We start from the raw sequence: 20909 nt of genomic DNA on the forward strand, positions 1-20909 counted from the left end.
AAAAATAAAAAATCCTTCCAGTAGCACCTTAGAGACCAACTAGGTTTGTCATAGGTATGAGCTTTCGTGTGCATGCACACTTCTTCAGATACACTGAAACAGAAGTATGTAATAAATAAAATAGTAATTGCAAATTTCCTATATAAATCAACTTCAGTGGAACACTGTACAGTTATAACTGTGTGCAACACAAGCTTTAAGGAAAGTAGCTTCTTTTAGAGGAAGAAAGCATTAACAATGAGTTTATGACAATTGAATCATAGAACTGTAGAGTTGGAAGGGATCCATGAGGATCATCTAGTCTAACCCCCTGCAATGCAGGAATCTCAACTAGGTCATAAATGACAGGTGACCATCCAATGTCTGATTAAAAACATCCAAGGAAGGAGAGTCCACCACCTCTCGTGGGAGTCTATTCTACTGTTGAACAGCTCTACATAAAACACTACAACAATATAGCCCATTCTTTTTCTATTTCTGAAGCATTTATATTGATTCATTTTCTCTTACATGAAATATGCATGATATAAAAACTAAAACTCAAATATAAGGAATGAAAACAACTTTTGAAATTCACAGAATCAATGACTTGCAACTTTAATTAAAATTGATAAAGGCAATCAGTGCATTATTTCACTTCTGTTCTTTCAAGGAAATACCCTACATGCTTCAAAGTTATGTATCATCAAAGTTATTACTGAAAAGTGTCCAAACAGTCCTCTGGAACACTGATGGTTACTCTTTGCGCGTCTATTGCTATGTTTCAATTGCTAGATTTTGGTGCTTTCATTGTTTATTTTGAATTGATAATATTACATTGAGATTGATAAGCATTTGGTCTCTTGTATTGATAAGATAGTTGTTCACTTCAAGCAGTCTTCCTTGACTTGCTGCCCCTCCAGATGCTTTGGTCTACAATTCCTATCATCCGTATGATAACCGGGGTTGATGGGACTAGTTACAGGTAGGTAGCCGTGTTGGTCTGAGTCGAAGCAAAATAAAAAAATTCCTTCAGTAGCACCTTAAAGACCAACTAAGTTTATATTTTGGTATGAGCTTTCGTGTGCATGCACACTTCTTCAGATACGATCCAAAACATTTGGAGGATGCCAGATTGAAAAGGCTGGTATTACAGTTAATCTTAAACATAGTAAAAAGCTGGGAATGGGCCACTGAGTCATTCACTCTCACCTCCTTTCTTGCATACAAATTCCTATTTCCCATCTATCAGAATGTACCATGATGTAGCATTACATCTGTAGTTAATTTGTTTTCAACTGTTTTTAATGCTATATCCCACCCTAGGACCTTCTGGTGAACAGAGTGTAATAAATAATAACAACAATGACCAGGATTAGCTTTAACAAGGACTTGCAAACCAGCTCACTCTTGGTCTATCCACGATCAGCAGAGTTATATCTGCATAAGGCCTTAGAACACTCTGCTCATCATTATAGTAGCTATAATAGTTATAAATAATTATAATAGTTCTTATTGATTGATATTAGGAGGACTGAAGCTTAGTTATACAAGGTACTTCTTAAACCCTTCTCCAAATTGCAGACCTTTAAATCCTGTTGGATGAACTTTACCTTCAATAAGCACAAATAGAGATTGTTTCACTAAGTAGCTATAAAGGTAAAGGTAAATGGACCCCTGACCATTAGGTCCAGTCATGACTGACTCTGGGATTGCGCGCTCATCTCACGTTATTGGCCGAGGGAGCCGGCGTACAGCTTCTAGGTCAGGGGTCTGCAACCTGCGGCTCTGGAGCCGCATGTGGCTCTTTTACACCTTTGCTGCGGCTCCGGAGCGGATACGAGGGGAGGAGGCGTCCGAGACATGCGCCGCCTGAGCCATGCGGCGGCGCCCGCCAGGCCCGCCAGACACTCGCGCGGTGCCCACCGCCGCCGGAGCACATAGCTGCGGCGGCGCGCTGTGCGCCTGCGCCCCGCACGGCGCCCGCCGGAGTCCACAACTCTGCTGTGCGCGTGCGCTGTGCAAAAAGGACGCAAGGTGACGTTAGCAGCCCGGGGAGCATGGTCGGCCCCCTCCCCATCGCATTTCTGCAGCCAATAGGCTCATGGGGGCGGGGGGCGGAGTTATTTATTTTTTTAAACGGGTGCGCTTCTTCCCGCCCAGCAGCAGAAAAGGCTTGCGGGCTCAGAGCGTGTGTTTGCTGCTGCTGCTCCTGCCTGCGGCCTGCCTGTGGCCTCCTGCCGGCCTGGTCAGGAGATTGAGGTAGATGTATCAATCAATGGGTTGATTCAATATGAGGAAATTTTATAAGTTCACTTGATGGGAGCAACACACATGAAACCATACAGGTGTCCTAATAAGGGAGTCAGAGTTTTGCCCATTCCCAGTAATCAAGGCAGCCCAAACTCATAAGGCAGTGGTTGCTGGTGCCCATTCCCAGTACAGTGGAACCTCGGTTTATGAACACCTCGGTTTATGAATTTTCGGTTTACGAACGCCGCAGACCCATCTGGAACGGATTAATTCATTTTCCATTACTTTCAATGGGAAAGTTCACTTCAGTTTATGAACGCTTCAGTTTATGAACAGACTTCCGGAACCAATTGTGTTCATAAACCGAGGTACCACTGTAATCAAGGCAGCCCAAACTCATAAGGCAGTGGTTGCTGGTGCCCATTCCCAGTCATAGCTGCCAAGTTTTCCCTTTTCTCACGAGGAAGCCTATTCAGCATAAGGGAATTTCCCTTAAAAAAAGGGAGAACTTGGCAGCTATGTTCCCAGTAATCAAGGCAGCCCAAACTCAAAGTTATTTTTATAATGACGAGGATGACATTGGGCCCTCATTATTAATTATTATTTACATCAGGCACTGATTATGATTTATGGTACACTGATTAATTTTCTATGGCATTTTGGGGCATTGATTATTGGGCATAGCAAATTTTGCTATGGGGCCCTCTGATTTATAATTATGTCCCTGTTTTGCGGCTCCCAGTTTATTTTTTTTCTTCGGAAACTTGCCAAGTACACGCACTCAGAATTGCATTTTTTTTCTTCGGAAACGGGTCCAAGTGGCTCTTTTTGTCTTAAAGGTTGCAGACCCCTGTTCTAGGTCATACAGCCAGCATGACAAATCTGCTTCTGGTGAACCAGAGCAGCGCACGGAAACACCGTTTACCTTCCCGCTTGGAGCGGTACCTATTTACCTACTTGCATTTTGACGTCCTTTCGAACTGCTAGGTTGGCAGGAGCTGGGACCGAGCAACGGGAGCTCACCCCGTCGCGGGGATTCAAACCACCGACCTTCTGATCAGCAAGCCCTAGGGCCTAGGCTCTGTGATTTAACCCACAGCACCACCTGCGTCCCTAAAGTAGCTATAATTTTTGTTAAATACTGTACAGTGGTGCCTCGCTTAACGAATGCCCTGCTTAACGAAAGGTTTTTTCTAGTGGAGGTTGCCTCACTAGACGAATTTGTTTTACGAAAAAATCGTCTAGCGAATCGCGGTTTCCCATAGGAATGCATTGAAATTCAATTAATACGTTCCTATGGGCCAAAAAATATCAAAAAAATTCAATGCATTCCTATGGGATTCGCTAGACGAATTTTTCGTTATAAGAAAAGACCCATGGAACGAATTAAATTCGTCTAGCGAGGCACCACTGTAAATATAAACATGTGGGAAAATCCCTTACCCTTGTGCAACTAAACAGGAAAGCAATCAGAGATTCTTATGTCATCCAGTGGTTTTTTTGTGACAATATAACAAGTGCAGGTACATACTTTCAGACACTGTCTGAGCAGATCATATTCATTAAGGATCTTTGGCCACCCGCCATGAACTAGTCTACACAAGAACCTCCATGCATCCAGTTTAGAACCCCTGGATACACAGCAGGGGATTCTAGATGGCAGGTTCTAAGAAACACAAATATTTTACACAAATCCTCAAATATTTGTTTATTAATCCTCAAATATTTGTTGAAGATTACTGTTGGGATGCAAGAACCCAGAGTGCATCCCAAATCATAACCAAAGCTCCTCTGTTGGTGCATAATGTGTGTGATGCACAGTGATAGCATAAGTTCCCAAGATGGCATGCCTAAACTAAACAAGGTTTCTTTGGAATGCAGTTTGAAAATGAGTGCTATAGAATAATGCTTTTAAGTTGGCAGATGAAATTAGCATCTCTTATTTGCACTCCAATAAAAACAAACTTCCTCTCTAAGCCTATCAGTACCTAAATAGACTTTACATGTGATTCGCTGATATTATTTACTTCAACAATGCCAAGGGTAACTTCTCTTAGATCTAATCCTTTCAACTGAATTCTAAATGGACACACACACACTCCTTTCCCTCCCAGAACTCTGATCACAAATAAATGAGATCCACAGAAAAACTGAAGAAAGATGTTGAAATTCGCACATTTCTTGAGCCTATCAACTCTCTGTAGCAACAGCCTACACACTCATTTAAACAGTGAAATTGGGTGGGGTAGGGAGAGAAAGGATAAAACCCATTAAAACAAAATTTATCTTCAACTTAAACAGATGAAAACTCTTCGGCACTGTAAATCATTAAGTTGAAAATTGAGCAGAGAAATTATTCAGGAGATTGCCTATCTCCAAACTTCCTCACTGGAAAAGAGATATCTTTAACATTCCATGTAACAAGAGTTCCCCTCAAATGATGTTTATTATTCTGTGATATCAGCAGTAATGCAGAACTCTTCAGTGGGGCAAAGGGGCATAAAGGAACACCACCAATTCGCCTTTATAGAAGAGGAAGGAAAACTTTAATCACACCATTATCTGAAACCAAAACAAAGCACTTACTGTGCGAGCACCACCTGGGGACAAGGCTCCACTGGGCAGGTAGGGACTTCCTAGCTCTGGGATCATCAAGAAGGGATAACCTGGATAGTGAGTCCCTTTAAAGAATCCTCCATCTTGCTGTCTTCTGATTACTAGGGAAGAAAAAGACACTTAGCTAAATGCACTCTGAGTACATGTTTCAAAATGCAGTCTGAGGGATTAAGGAAGGTGGGGTTAACTAGAATTACAGAAGAGAGAGAAATAAGATGTGAGATTTACAAACCCATCTAAGGCATCTTATGTGTATGTGCTCTATTTTGCAGTCAATATAGCACTCGGGTCTTACTTGAATTGACAGGATTTACCTGCAACTGAATTTATGCCCATGCAACTGATGTACACTTTTGTTTTTACTTGGGGGCAAATCCAACATAACAACAAAACTCCAAAGTAAAAACAAAAGTATACATATACCTTAGCACGTAATATTAAGCACCTACTTCATACTTGGTAAACTTCATACTTGGTAACAGTTGGGTTTCTGTGGTTAGTAAACATGACCTCCAGATGACCAAGCAAGGAAGCGTTATAAAAAGTAATGGGGTGGTTGTTGCTGGTTTATTTTTAGGTCATAAAATACTAATACTGTATGGAATGCAGGGTACTGAAAACATGTTGTGTACAAAAAGTTTACTAGAAGACAACTGCAAAGCTGACTTACATTATTAAGTCATAATGAAATCAGGAAGATATATGTGCATGTAAATATTTTATTAAAATCTGTACTAACAAGTAGATAAAATTACACCACTGCATTACAGGTCAAATCTTTCAAGAATAACTATTTTCTTAGATACGAGCAAACACTAATGTTGGTTACAACTTCTACTGCACTCACAGGTATGCAAAATTCCACTAAAGTGGAAGAAGCAAAGAGAGATGACACCCCAAAAGGGTGGCTGAAGCATAACCAAAATGATTTAAGGCAACAATCAACAAGGGAGTAATTCCCACTGAATTGAGTGGGACTAATTTCTGAGTAAAGATGCTTAGATTGGGTTTTTATTTTGTTTAAAACCCAATCTATGTTTTCTTATTCAGAAGTAAGACCCATTGTTTTCAGTGGAATAATGTTTCCAAGAAAATATGCTTTGGATTGCAATCTTTAATTGTCTATGGGTTGTTACTATTAAAAAAGTTATTTGAGAAGTACAAATATTAGTGTACAAATTCCTACTCCCCCAATCCAAGATCTCCAATCTTTTTTTTCCTTTCATAAAATTTGAGTTTCTGTATTTATGTGGAAGTATGTCCTCCTAAACCCAAAGGGGCTTATTTTTCTATGTAAACTTGCAACCCCATGTTTACTTGAATTCTGTAGGGCTTGCTTCTGCATAAACATGCATAAAGTTCTGGTGTACCTCACACTAACCCTAAATCTGTTTATTCAGTAGTAAAGCAACACTTTACTTCCAACCTGTTATAGGAAGCTCAAAGAATGGTAGACTTACTGCACACTCCTATATGTTTACTCGGAACTAAACCCCCTGTACTTAAACAGGGCTTATTCCCAGGAAGTTATTGATAGGACTGGAGTCCTCCTGTGGTATAACATACGCCACAATAATCTTGAGAAGTACCACAAGACCTTCTATTTATGTGTTTTTCCAAAGGCAAGGACCGCTAGTTCAACAGGTCTAACTCCAGAGAAGCTCTGCCACTTAATGCTGGCTAACAGTGGTCCCAACATCAACATACCAAACACGATCAGGCCCATATAATCCCATTAATACAAATACTGTATCCCTGGGTGCAATCTTGCACCTACTTCCCCCTTAAGGACTCATCTCCATACAACTCAGTGGCTGTTATCTGTGGAATCCAAAGTAAATCCCGCTAACTGGAAATTTCTCTCCCCGTAAGCAAGATCGCAGCTCCGCAGTCAGATGATAGGCGTGTTTACTCAAACGCAAAGGCCCGGCGAGAATGCCTCGTTAAATTTCATGGCAGCTCAACTTGCGAGCAGGAGAACTTTAGGACGGCGGCGGCGGCGAAAGGAGGGGGAGGGAAAGAGAGAGAGAGAAGCAGCGACACACATACAAAAGCACGTCGCCCTGATTTCAAATCTCGATTCACGATTCAGGGCCTCTTTCGAGTCAACACAGGATCAGGGCCAAAAGGGGGCAGCAACAAAAGCCAGCGAGGAGACGGGACGGCGCGGCCAAGGGAAGCTCCTCCTCCCCATTCCAGAAAAGTGAAGGCCGGGGAGGGGGGGCGAGGAGTCGTCGTCGCGGGTCCTCCGTCTTCTGGGGAGAGAGCGCCATCTCCCCTTCTCCTCCGACCCCCGCCGCCGCCCCACAACGCTGCCTCCCCGCCCCCTCATTTCGAGGGGTTTTTTTGGGGGGGGGGCGCAAAATATATATTAAATAGAGATAGATATTTAAAGAGGGTTCCTCTACCTTCGGCTGGAGAGTCCCGCGGCTTCGGAAAACTTTCCCGGGGCTGCTGAGGCGGCCTCTCCGCCTGTGGGGGGGAAAAGGCACAAAGGGGGACGGATTGAGGCGTTTTCCCGGGACGAAGCCCCCCTCCGCTCTCCCGTTCCCCCCCGCCTCAAAACAGCAACCTCTCCAGCTCTCCCCCCCCCACAATCGTTCTCTTTTGTCGCCCCCTCCCCCGCCTTCCCTCCGCCATCAACTTTTTACCTCAGAATCGGAGCCGGAGGCGCTGCCGCCGCTGCCGCGGTTCTCGGACTCGTGCACGAGCGACGACTTGAGCTCGTCCAAGTCGCCGTGCGCCGAGCCGCGGCCCCCAGAGCCCTTGTCCTGCTCGTCGCCTTCATCCTGGAAAGGGATGAGCTCGTCCGGGGCGCCCAGGTCGTCGCCCCCGCCGCCGCCTCCGCCTCCGCCGGCCGGTTGCAGCTGAGGCATGGTGCGGCGGGGTCCCGGTGCGGCGGGGGGCCGCTCCCCGCACCCCGCCTGCCTCAGCCCGGCCTCTCGACGCAGCCCCGTCCCGCCGCCGCCGCCGCCGCCCGAACAAAGTTTTGACACTCTCCGGAAGAGAGGAAGGCGCCGAAGAGCTCCTCTCCTCCTCCTCCTCCTCTCTCTTTCGCTCCTTCTTTCGGAGCCGAGGGAACGGGATAGGCGGGAAAAGGAGGAGGTCGAGGGGGAGGCGGCACCCCGGAGGCGGCGTGGGGGGGGAGAGAGAAGGAGAGGAAGGAAAAGGATCCCGAGAGTTGCTCCGATGCAGCCGCTGGCGGGGTCCCCTGCCTAGCCCACCCGGGGAGGGTCGGGAATGCGAGAGCGAGGGGCCGGGAGGGAGGAGGAGGAGGAGGAGAAGGGAGGGAGGAGGAGCTCTCGCTGCAAATTGACACCCCCCCCCAGCCAGCGGTGGAGGAGGGGGACGGTTACGCCCCCCCACACACACACAGAGTGACGGCAACTACACACCCACCCCCGCGCGATCACTTTCGCCCAGGGACCCCCCAGCTCGGCTTCACTCGGGTTACCTTGACCCACTCCTACAAACGCATGTCCTTCTTCCCTCCCCTCAATTTTTTAATTCTTTTTAACTACTATAGGGGGGTTTCAGGGGACGTACAAAATGAAGTGGGGTTCCAAAAAAAGGGGGTGAGGGGCAGGGAATTGGAGCCCCCTGTGTTTTTGTATACCCCTCTCTTCCTGCAAGGGGGAAAAGCCGCCCCCTTACACAAAAAAATGATACTCTTCTCTGCTGGGTATTTAAATGAGCCATAACCAGTGGACTTTAGTTAAAAAGGAAAAAAATGTTTGCAGACCCATCCTGGGCTCGGTTGGTTTCAGAAGTAAGGCGCAATCCTAAACACGCTTTACTCCCGTTCAGTTTAGAGAGGTTTGCAGCACGGTCCTGACCGTGCTTACTCAGAAGTAAATCCTATGGAATTAAATGGGATTTTACTCCCTTGTCAGGAAGGGTTAAGCTTGCAGCTTTGCTTCCCAGTAAAGGGAGGGGCTTTTGTTCTGCAAGTCCCACTATGGCTTTCAGTGGGACTTACTCCTATCTAAGTTTGCATAGGATAGGTGCTTGGCAGGCAGATCATCTGCATGTTTCTACAAGACTTGAAGTCTCAAAGTGAGGCTTCCTTGCCAAGTACATGCACTCAGAATTGCAGACATAATCCCACAGTACTGTACTTATACCTGAAAAACTCAAGCACATTCCCCAACATGTTACTCACTTCACAGGGGAAGGTGGTAGGGACACAGTCTGCTGGCATTTGTGCATCTTGCATGTGCATTATAATCAAGAAAATATATCCAACCTTTTACTTCTAGTTGTGGGAATGGGCTGAAACTAACTAGAATAATTCTGCTGCAGGGTATGTGTTGGAAACCAGATTTTTAAAAGACATCCCCCAAAGTCAAAATGGGCAGAGTTTTACAGGTGACAGAGACAAGAACATGAGATTGTTCCTAGAGCATGCACAAGTGTTGTCTCCCTCTCCTTGCTCTCCAAACTCGCATAAAAAATAATTATCTCTTCCCTTGCTTTGATTTATCTCTTCAGACTCTTAAAGGCTACTTGTGTGTTTGGTGCAAGCAACTGCCTCCTGTCACACCTGCATTGATTATTGAGAGGCGCCCCAACTCTAAACCTCCAGCACCTATGATTTTAATCGGATTTCCTCAGCTTTCTTGCTTTCGTTACAGTGGTTATGGGGAACCTGTGGCCCTCCAGATGTTGCTAAACTACAACTCCCATCAGCCTCTGCATGCATGGCCAGTGGATACTCGCCTCTCGGTCTCTTGACAGCCATGTGTATTAGCCTTATGGTAAGTCAGACCATTAGTCAGGGGTCCCCAAACTTCCGCCGCTGAGGGCCGGTGCTGCCAGCGCCGATTGCGGTGTGGGCCGGAGCACGTGGGAGCGTGTGGGATCGCGCGCCCATATGTGTGCACACACGCGATTTCCGGCGCACTTCCAGGTCACTGGAACACCGGAAATAGCTTGTGCACATGTGCATGGGCTTCCTCTGGCCCAGAAGTGCGCTGGAAATGACGCTTGCGCATGTGCACAAGCTATTTCCGATGCTCTGGTGGCCCAGAAGTGGGCAGCTGTGCCGTGCCATGCAGTTAAGAGTGGGCGGCAGGGGTTGCTGGGGGCCACATAAAAGAGCCTTGCGGGCTGCATCCAGGCCCCGGGCCTTAGTTTGGGGAAGCCTGCCATTAGTCCATCTAGCTCAGGGTTGTCTGCACTGACTGCATAGGAGCCAACTGCTAGAGGCCAAGGTCCCTTCAGGCCCCTCCCAATAAAATATTTGAGGGGCTGCCCTCCCCAAGTTGATGGGCAATGCCATTCAAATGGTATGTGTGCGCCATGTCATGTGATTGATTGTGCAGGGCGGTACTTACCTGGGCCCTCCCCCATATTTTATTCAATTTGGCACTCCTGACTGACTGGTAGCAGCTCTCCAAGTTTTCAGCCAGGGTTCTTTCCTGGCCATACCTGGAGGTCCCAGAGAATGAGACCTTCTGCACATACAAGGCACATTCTGTACCACTGAACTACAGTCCTTCCACAAAGACTGGGCCCATGGTAAGAAGGCAAGGTCGCGGTTCCACCATACCTTCATAGCACCCCTCCAATAATTCTGGGAACTGTAGTTTACCCCTCAGAGAGCCATAATTCCCAGCTACAGTTCCCAGAATTGTTTGAGGACGTTTGAAGTGTATGCAGTGCCTGCAGCCCAAATAAATGGACAGCAGGGACAGCAGCAAGGAGTAAAGGGCTCTGCCCCAAAAGAGGGCAATTGGTGTGTGTGTGTGTGTGTGTGCGTGCATGCGTGCATGCCACTTTTCCACATAAATGTGCCTGAACTAGCTGAAAACATGACATGTCTCTTTTGAGGGAGAACCCTTTGTTCCTTGCTCTCTATCTATCCAATTACAATAACATTCTAATTCATTTCAAAACTTAAGTTGACAATCCAAATAGATAATTCATTTTGATGATAGATAATAACATTTTAAATTGATTGTAAAATGAATAGTCATTAAAGCATATCAGCTGATATCAGCTAGTTAAAATAATCCATAATCAGATGTGATAGACATCTCCAGTGCAATCAGATATTCAGAATTATATAACCGGCAGGCAGTGTGTAGCAGTGCTAGCAATTAAAAGGAGCGTTAACAAATAATACATTGGTGGGGACAAATTGCTCAAAGGCCCCCCAAACCTGGGGCCAGCACTGCTACAGGAGTTATGGAACAGCCACCTTGTTCTCAGCAAAAAGTGCACTGGAGGCTGTGAATACGCTATACTGTACCTTTAAAGCACATCCAAAGCACATCAAAAAAACAAAACCCTCCAACAATTCTGGGCACTGTAATTTAATGGTTTCTGGGAATTATAACTGTGAGGGGTAAACTAAAGTTTCCGGAATACTTTAAGGAAAATAATGTGTGTCAAATGTGCTTTAAAGGTACAATGTTGCTCCCTATGTGCAGTGTAGAAGCAGGGTTTTTTGTTTTTTTAAGGTTTCACAGGAGCAATAGTTAGAAAGCAAACAAGGGGTCTGAAAAGGTATACATGGACACAGCCTACCACTCCAACCGTTGAAAACATGCAAGTCCAGCAGATATTGAAAAATCGCAGGTATTTTAAGGGTTGTAGTACTGAACTACCCTGTTTCTCATATTTTAAGGCATCCCCATAAAATAAGCCATAGCAGGATTTTTAAGCATTCAAGGAATATAAGCCATACCCCGAAAATAAGACATAGTGATAGGAGCAGCAGCAATGCCGGCCGCGGCAGGAGGAGGAGGAAAAAAATAAGACATCCCTTGAAAATAAGCCATAGTGTGTTTTTTTGAGGAAAAAATAAATATAAGACATGTCTTATAATATGAGAAACACGGTATTAAAAATGTCACAGCTTTCTTTCCAGCTTAATCATCAAAGTTGAGGAATTGTGTGTTTAGGGATCTGAAGCTTTCTCAGGATTGTGCCATTTAGAAAACATGTACAGTGGTGCCTCAACTTACGAATTTAATCCGTTCCGAAGGCACCTTCGTAAGTCGAAAAATTCGTAAGTCGAAAAACGCCATTGGAAATGCGATTTCCCATAGGAATGCATTGGAAACGGAAAAATTCGTAAGTGTATCTAAAAATTCGTAAGTTGAAAAATCCCTATCTAAAACTGCTGCGTTTTTTTCCGGATGTCAAGACATTCGTAAGCGCGCGGCCATTACCCCCATTCGTAAGTCGAAAAATTCAGTTGTCGAGCCGTTCATAAGTCGAGGTACCACTGTACCACCCAATCCTATGCATGATTGCTCAAAAGTAAGTCCCATTTAGTTCTCTGAAGCTTTCGCCTAAGAGTTCCCTAAGATTTATAGCCTTAGTACAGTGGATTCATTTTATTTTTCTATTTATTTTTCTTCAAAAGCCAGATATTGAGACAAAACCCTTGGAAAAGCAGTCATATTGGGAAAAAAATTATAAAATCTGTTAATGTACCACAACATTTAGGCGAATTCCACATGTTATCTGTTACCCATCTGGATTTGTGCACGTGTTGGCCAAATGGTAACCTTTGGGGTCCTGCTTGGCAGGCCTGACTTCACGCAAGCAAAATATTTTACCCCTGCACACAGGAAATCTAAGCCTGCATCATAGACATCTAGGCAGGCAGTGACACGAATACTTTTATCATGTAAATTTGGTGTCAGAATTTGATGACAAGGTGTGTGGACATTAAATACTTACACAAGCACATGTTGAACAGTGCATTCAACATGTGCTTGTGTAAGTATTGGGGTACAGGGCTGTCTTACCCATAAGCACTAGGGGCGCGGGGTGCCAGGCTCTCAGGGGCGCCAGACTGAGAAGAAGGAGGAGGAGGAGTTTGGATTTGATATCCCGCTTTATCACTACCCGAAAGGAGTCTCATAGTGGCTAACATTCTCCTTTCCCTTCCTCTCCCACAACAAACACTCTGTGAGGTGAGTGGGGCTGAGAGACTTCAAAGAAGTGTGACTAGCCCAAGGCAGTTGCATGTGGAAGAGCGTAGACTCGAACCTGGTTCAGCAGATTATGAGTCTACCACTCTTAACCACTACACCACACTGGTGTAGTCCACGGCCCGAGAGTTGAGTCTGGGGAAGAGCCCGCCCATCAATCTGAGCGCTGCGGCGGTCTCTTCTGCGCTGTGAGTTCGGGGGCGACCAAGCCAGCGAGACGCTGAGGCGGCCGGCTGGCTCCACCCTCCTGTGCACCTGGGACTGGGCAACCTGGGGGGGGGGGCGCCAGGCAGATCTTTGCACCCTGGCGCCGCATATGCTTAAGACAGCCCTGTCAGGGTACATGCAGTGGCCTGCAAAAAGCCGCTCAGCATGTGGCCAGCTAAAATACACATGGATTCACTCCATTCCAAATCTAATTTCTGGTTAGGTGAGCTGGCTCACACAGCCCCTTGGAATTCCATTGCTCTTTATTGTGTGCGCTGTTTCACTTGCTGCTGTTTGCATTCCCATGTAGGTCCTCTGAGCCACCTCATTTAAATGGCTCTCACTGAAGATTCAGGCCTAAAGATGAGCCTCACTGCTATTTAGAGCTAAATTGTATACATTTACTCCTCGAGATTACATTTCGGAGGTTTCCTACTTCGTCACAGGCTTACTTTGGTGTGTCAACAGGTTATTGTTACACAATAATCTCATTCTTTTTTTTTTTTTTTTGCCTTTTGCAGAGAACACTGAAGCCACAAATATTTATTGGTATTTCTGCCATGTGTGAAATTGCAGCACAGTGTCCAAGACAAATAGTGAAACAGTTTTCCAACCGGCAAAAGAAAGCAAACGTGGTATCCCAGCTTATCATGCTCCAGGTGTAACGATTTGCTGAATAATGTTGGCAGGAATTAGCTGACTATGTATTTACTTCATTTTGGCAATGGGCTTGTTCTAGCCTTGCCTTTTCAACCCATCTCTGAAATATTCAGGGTGAGGAGTACCCACTGAGACGCAAGGTTGTACAGGCTCTTAGGCCATGACTGTATATTTTAACTTGTACTTTCTATGGAAGACTGACTGCTACTTAAAACATTGTTTCTATAGTGTCCAGTGTGTCTTTAAACCATTTCCGCAACACTCTAGAAGTCATGTCTGTCTTCACCTGGAGAGTAAAGTGAAAAGTACTCAACGCTTTTAGAGCCTGTTAAGAGCTGGAGAGGTATCACAGCTTAACAGACCACATGCTGTGCATGCAAATAGGTTCGATTTCTGATATCATATATATTTTGGTCCTAGGTGATGTGAATGTTTGCATCTCTGGAGACAATATTGGGCTACATCGGGCATAGGCAACCTTGGCACTCCAGGTGTTTTGGAACTACAACTCCCATGATCCCTAGCTACTGTAACAGGGCCAGTGGTCAGGGATCATGGGAGTTGTAGTTCCAAAACATCTGGAGAGCCAAGGTTGTCTATACCTGGGCTAGATGGGCAAATATTCATAAAAGGCATGAGGTATAAACTCAAATGAAAACAGGTTCTGGGCAGGGCACTGAGTCTAAATGTTTGGAATTATGGTCATGAAATTATGTTTAATTGCTTTATTTTTATGTTTGAAAATCTGGCTAGACAGAATAAAGTACTTTTCAATGCAGCCCATAATTAAATGCTGGAACTTGCTCCCGCAATAAGTGGTGATGGGTGCAAACTTGGATAGGTTTAAAAGAGGATAAGACAAACTAACAGAGGAGGAGGATGTCTATGTTCTACCTCTACTGTCAGAGGCAGAATGCCACTCAATGCTAGTTGCTGGAAATCACAAGTGGGGAGAGTGCAGTTGTGCTCAGGTCCTGTTTGCAGGCTTCACTTAGGCATCTGATTGGCCACTGTGAGAATAGGTTGTTGGAACACATGGACCAGTTGCCTGATCCAGCACGCTCACCTTATGTTTTTTGTTTCCTTATTTTTTATGTGGTAGATCAGTTGGTAGAGCACGAGTTGTGGGTTCGAGCCCCACGTTGGGCAAAAGGATTCCTGCATTGCAGGGGGTTGGGCTAGACGACCCTTGTCATCCCTTCCAACTCTCAGTTCTTTGATTCTATGATCTGCCCCACCCCACGGTTTCAAAGCTCTCTACAGAGCTTGCAGTTTAGAACAATAACATGTTGGAATTTGATTTAAAAAATGGTGATGCTTTATGTTGTGAACTTTATCTGGAAAATGCCTTCTAAATATGTTTTACAACATTAAAAAGTGGATGTGCAAATATTCTAAAAATATTTTAATAATTAATTTTATTTATTTAATTTGTAGAAATAATTTCAAGTTCAAACATAAAACTTTTGCATCAGTGGTATTTGTCCTTGCCTGATAAACAAGCATACACTCAAGCTGTTAGTTAACTATAAGAGTTCAGTGATATTTACTCCTTAGTAATTATACATGGACTTGCAGCCTGTTAAGATTGGACTTGTTTCACATTTGGTGGAACTTCCTTGTTTTAAAAGTATTGATTAGTAATAATCCATATTGAATACAAAATGGCGGAGGATTATATCCACTTCTAGGTCCAATCAGAGTAGACCCATTGAAGTGAATGGTCGTGACTACCAAGTTCATTCATTTCAATGGGTCTATTCTAGTAGAATTTAGATGGATACAGTGCTATGTATACAGAGGAGTCCTATATATGTTTGTCTATGATTGCTGCTATAGATGAGAGTTCAGGAAGCGATTTTTTAAAATGTAGTTGCCGTGTGGTGGAATAGCCAGAGACAAAGCTTTGGCAATGTATCTATTTTATAGCTGCAATGATTTTCTGGGCCAGGCCCTGGACATAATCACTAGCTCTTAAAAAGCAGTAGAAGAGGATGCAGCAGTTTGGGAAACAACGGCAGTGGAAAAGCCAATCAACTCATAGGAAGGAAATGGATCAGTGGAGGAATTTTGGAAAAGTTTACGATGATTTATATCAGGTGTGGGGAACCTTTGGCACTCCTGATGTTGCCGAATACAACTCCCATGAGCCTCAGCAAGCATAGCCAATGGCCGGGGGGGGGGGAGTTGTAGTTCAGCAACATCGGCCAAAGTTTTCCCATACCTTATTCATATATTGCTGTTGCTATGTATGGTACTGTACAAAATACAAGAGGGCAGGTCCCTGTCATGAGATAATAGCAATCTATCAATCAACACAGGAGAAACAGGAAAATGAGAAGAAATGGAAGCAGGGGCGAAGGTGTATGGTCCAGGTTAGGGAATCTGCAGCCCTCCAGCCATTGTTGGACTACAGCTCCCATCATCCTTGACCACTAACCCTGCTGGTTGGGGCTGATGGGAGCTGGAGTCCAACAGTGGCTGGAGGCTCACAACAGCACCCCCCCTCTTGCACACACTTGGGAAAAGGACTGCAGCCTTAGGCTTCTTTACAACAGGGTATGGGAACTTGGGGATTGTGCCAAAGGGTTCACAAAATAGCGATCATGCTCATTATTATTTTTATCACACTAGAAGGGCAGTGTTGTTCTTGGGCCGCATTATGTTTTGCTGATTTAAAGGCTTAGTGGTTGATGCTGTAGCTTTTCTGCATTAATAATAAAGTACAAAGAGTCAGACTTTTGTGGGGAATGCTCTTTGCCCTCCCTTTTTTTGCAGGAACAGAAATCTATTTGGTTTACAACACTTTTGAAATGTTAAGTATTTTCATTTTTGAATATTTATTGTTTGTATTTGCATTTGTATGCTCTCATGAATGCCATAGCTGAGATTCCTGCATAGGAGGAAGTTGGACTACATGACCCTCGGGGGTCCCTTCCAACCCTACAATTCTATGATTATTATTATTTTTGCAAATATACAGTACATTTTCAGGCATCGTAGGCTACATGCATTTTCAAACATGCACCACTACCCCCTGCTGGCCAAATTATCCTCTTCTGACAGGCCTTGCACACACACACACACACACACACACACACACACACACACACACACGTTCATAATGCATACAGTATATATTTTTAATGTATACCTTGCCTTTCTACTGTTTAGGTGTTCAGGGTGACTTCCAAACTTATTTGAAAATAACTGGTATCAATCTTAGTGGGGCAGGTTTCCACAAGTGAACATTTGTACTGCCCTGGAACAAAGGAACAAATTCCCTTAAGTCCATACCAAATGGATCAGACCCACTGAGACTTTCTTCTGGTGCATAGTGCTTGTGCCACCTCAGTGTTAGTAGCAGGGCAAAGGCGTAAGACAGGCACCCCCAAACTGCGGCCCTCCAGATGTTTTGGCCTACAACTCCCATGATCCCTAGCTAAGAGGACCAGTGGTCAGGGATGATGGGAATTGTAGTCCCAAACATCTGGAGGGCCGAAGTTTGGGGATGCCTGGCGTAAGAAACCCAGTTTTGGAGCAGAGCACATGCAAATGTCTGGGTTGGATTAGTTGGGCAGTGATTAGAGGCCCAGCTTGGCTGCCACCCATTACTTCCTTCAGACAACTGTCTTGATGTCAGGTATTTATTTATGTATTGCACTTAAATTCCACCTTCCCAAGGAGCTCGAAATGGCGTACATGGTTCTCCCATCCTCATTTAATCCATACAGCAACCTTGTGAAGTAGGTTCGGTTGACTGACCCAAGGTCATGGCCAAGTGGGGATTTGAACCCTGGTCTCCCAGGTCCTAGGACCTAGTCTGACTCTCCAACCATTACACTACACTGGCTCTGCAATTGCCTTCTTCCTTCCCCAATGCCAGTGACAGCTCTATCTCTGTTCTGTTTTTGCACATTGTGCAGGATGCTTGGTTTTGCTTCGTTTAACCCTTTCCATGGGATTCATTTGGATCTTCTGGTACTCTGTTGGACCTGCTGTATGAAATGCCAGTACAGGTACTGAAAATCCCAGTTCTTGCTCAGATGCCTTCCCAGATCACAATTGCACCACAGCAGCCTTTCCCCAACCAGTTTCTCCCGAATTCACCCACATGCTACTTAATCAACTTACAGATGTAAACTGGTTTAAAAACTGGATTCTCTTAGGGAATCCTGAGGATTGCATGAAGGACGGAGCCTGGGGTTCTTAGGAATTTAATGGGACTTGCTTCTAAGTTGTTCTATTGATTTCAATGGAACCGAAAGAAAGAAAGAAAAAAGATTCACAGGAACTGTAGTTTGTTAAGAGTGCTAGAAGCTGTGGCTCTGGGAGTGGTAAACTACAGTTCCCAGGATTATTGGAAGGTTACTTTAAATCAGGCATGTCCACAGTCCATTTCGGGGGCTTAATTCGGCCCGCCGGTCAGTTAATCCGTCCCCTGTGGCTGTTTATTTCCTGGGGTAAAATCCTAAAAAAAGCTCAACAACTTCAATCCTAAGAAAAGGTCAACAACATTGGTCAGCCATCGTGCATGTCCACTTCATCAAATCTGGCCCTCTTTGAAAAAAATTTGGGAACCCCTGTTTTAAATGTATGATGTGTACACAGTCTATATCTCTGGATGCTTTCAGCTTGAAATACAGCACAATTTTTTTTATCAGGAAAGACTAGCCACACTCATTTTTGCAACAAAGCATGTTATCATTGTACATTGGCCTCTAGTTTTTGAAGCTTAAAAATAGGAAGTCCAAGGAGAAGTGAATTTTAATCAGCTTCAGCAGCCCAGAGTAACCTTCCACCCCATTGTAACCATTTTGGTCACTGACCTCAGGTTTGAAATAACTATTTTCTCTGCCCCCCCCCCCCATTATTCTTTTCTTCTTCTCCTCTTTGTGCTTAACAGAGTTTCCATAATGGACAGGTTCTGCAAATAGTGCCCCCTTCCTCTGCAGATGCAAATATAAGTTTTAAGAGATTGGGGGGGGGGGTAGTAACATATGTAGCACTGACTGCGTCTTTAACTTGATAAGCACTCTGGGGAGGGGGGGTGGAAGGGAGAATCAATTTCTGTTCCGAAGGTTATTTTGTGGTAGGTGGGTGTGAGAGAGGCACTCTCGTAGAGCAACCGAGCGACAGCTTGAAACCACGCTATCGCTTGATCTCAGGGAAAAGAACAAGACAGGAGTCCCAAATCCCAGCTGTGCAGAGCAAGGATCAGAGTGCTAATAATATGACTGTAATGATACATGAGGGAGCCTCTTCCTGGTCTCAGAGAGTTCAGCATTCCATCAGAGAAAGCAGCTTCTGAATCCCAAACATCATGTACACCTTTGGCTGGCTGCAGCGGCTGCTTTGTTACATGGACTGTTTTCTTATTTGGGGTGCGTGTGTGAGTATGGCCGGGGCGGGGGGGGGGGGGGGAAGAGATAGGTTTTAGGCACTGTTTATCTGCACTCCTTCCATATCCAGAGGCTAGAGTCAGGTAGAAAAAGCATTTGGTATTGGGGCAACTGTCAAGAGCGATTCTTGATTGACAAACTGGGGCCCCAACGGAGCTCATTAAACCCAACCTCGGTTCTCTCCTGGGAAGCCTGAATACTAGCCCCCTGTTTTTCTGCTATTAGAATATTTTGACTCCTCCGTTGATCAATTGAATGTGCCTTTTCTTTTCTCCCCCCCCCCCTCCAGTATTAATTCAGTTTGGAGTCGCAGATGATTTTCCTGCTAATGAAGAAACTCTGCATGCGGTCATCGGGAAAGGTGAAGCCGCCTTTGCTAGAAGGCCTCAGGCAGAATACAGCGTGATTATTCATGAAGACCTCTATGCCTGCAAATACCCTTCTTGCCTTCTCTCCAGCAGGTCTCTTTCACCCCATCTCTTGCCAATTGCATTTTTGTTTTAACATGAACAAAAAATAAATGAAGAACAATGCAATCCGGTTTCATTTCAAAATAATTTTGGTTAACATTCTTGCTGCTAGCAGCAAACATAGCAAGCATAGCAGGGGGTTGGACTAGTTGACCCTTGGGATCCCTTCCTGCTCTACGATCCTATGATTCTGTGAAATGGGCTACCACCAGACGGCGTTTAGTTCACACAGGAAAGCAAAGGTAACTGTGTTGGCCTGCACAAAAGATTCTAAAATCCACAGGAGGCCAATACATTTATTAGTCTCACCAAAATGTTGTGAGATTGAGAGCCAGGAAGAAGAAACACGTAGTTAATGCAGCACATAGTTGAACTTTGGAACTCACTGCCACACGGAGGCAGTGATGCCCACCAACTAAGATGGGTTTAGAGCAGGGGTAAGCAAACTTTTTCAGCAGGGGGGCGGTCCACTGTCCCTCAGACCTTGTGGGGGGCAGACTATATTTTGAAGGGGGGGGGAGAATGAATTGCTATGCTCCACAAATAACCCAGAGATGCATTTTAAATAAAAGCACACATTCTACTCATGTAAAAACACCAGGCAGGCCCCACAAATAACCCAGAGATGCATTTTAAATAAAAACACACATTATACTCATGTAAAAACACCAGGCAGGCCCCACAAATAACCCAGAGATGCATTTTAAATAAAAACACACATTCTACTCATGTAAAAACATGCTGATTCCCAGACCGTCCACGGGCCAGATTGAGAAGGTGATTGGGCCTCATCCGGCCCCCAGGCCTTAGTTTGCCTACCCCTGTTTTAGAGGATTAGGCAAGTTCATGGAGGATAAGGTTCTCAATGGCTACTAGCCACAGCTGGAGCCAGCAATGCTTCCAAATCCCAGTTCATAGAGTGGGAGGGGATAGGGCCCTTGTGCTTGGGTTCTTGCTTGCGGGTTTCCCACAGGCATCTGGTTGGTCACCAAGAGGATGGGATGCTGCACTAGGTGGGTCATTGGCCTGATCCATCAGGCTCTTATGTTTTTGTGTTTTCATACAGCAAAGGGCTAAGGGACCTTGCCCAAACACCAGTTCATGGTACTTATCAAAGTGCAAACAAGACCATAGCTGGATGGTTGGAAGTAAGGGATTGTGGGAAAGTGTCCACATTAGCCCTTATGGAGGAGGAAAATCTCAAGGCACACTCTTACTCTCACTCACACACATGCACAGGTTGAGCTCAGTTCTCCAGTGAAGATAGTTCAGCGGCTTCCTGTTCCCGGTCTTCCCTATATTCCTCACATATTGTAAGCACAGTGTGCAGGAATATCTAGACTGACTAAATCTGTATGTGAGCGGGAAAGCAA

General features: G+C 44.9%; 1 protein-coding gene and 1 long non-coding RNA gene across 2 annotated transcripts in view; one reads left to right on the top strand and one right to left on the bottom strand.

The window, feature by feature from the left end:
- Window positions 1-7845, bottom strand: part of TCF7L1 (transcription factor 7 like 1) — a 77870-nt gene extending 70025 nt beyond the window's left edge. Inside the window, exons 1-3 of the mRNA XM_035140045.2 lie at window positions 7500-7845; window positions 7257-7320; window positions 4819-4949 (exon numbers count right to left, since the gene is read on the bottom strand). Coding sequence (XP_034995936.1) covers window positions 4819-4949; window positions 7257-7320; window positions 7500-7724 — 420 coding nt within the window. The 5' untranslated portion in view covers window positions 7725-7845. The remainder of the gene's footprint in view (window positions 1-4818; window positions 4950-7256; window positions 7321-7499) is intronic.
- A 327-nt stretch (window positions 7846-8172) lies between these two features.
- On the top strand, window positions 8173-19588 carry LOC118096758 (uncharacterized). Its single transcript, XR_004693968.2, has 3 exons — window positions 8173-9605; window positions 17349-17410; window positions 19356-19588. It is a non-coding gene; the product is annotated as an uncharacterized LOC118096758 (long non-coding RNA).
- Window positions 19589-20909: the final 1321 nt, after the last annotated feature.

This window comes from Zootoca vivipara, chromosome 15 (genome assembly GCF_963506605.1).
Source record: "Zootoca vivipara chromosome 15, rZooViv1.1, whole genome shotgun sequence".
In the NCBI taxonomy this organism is placed as follows: domain Eukaryota; kingdom Metazoa; phylum Chordata; class Lepidosauria; order Squamata; family Lacertidae; genus Zootoca; species Zootoca vivipara.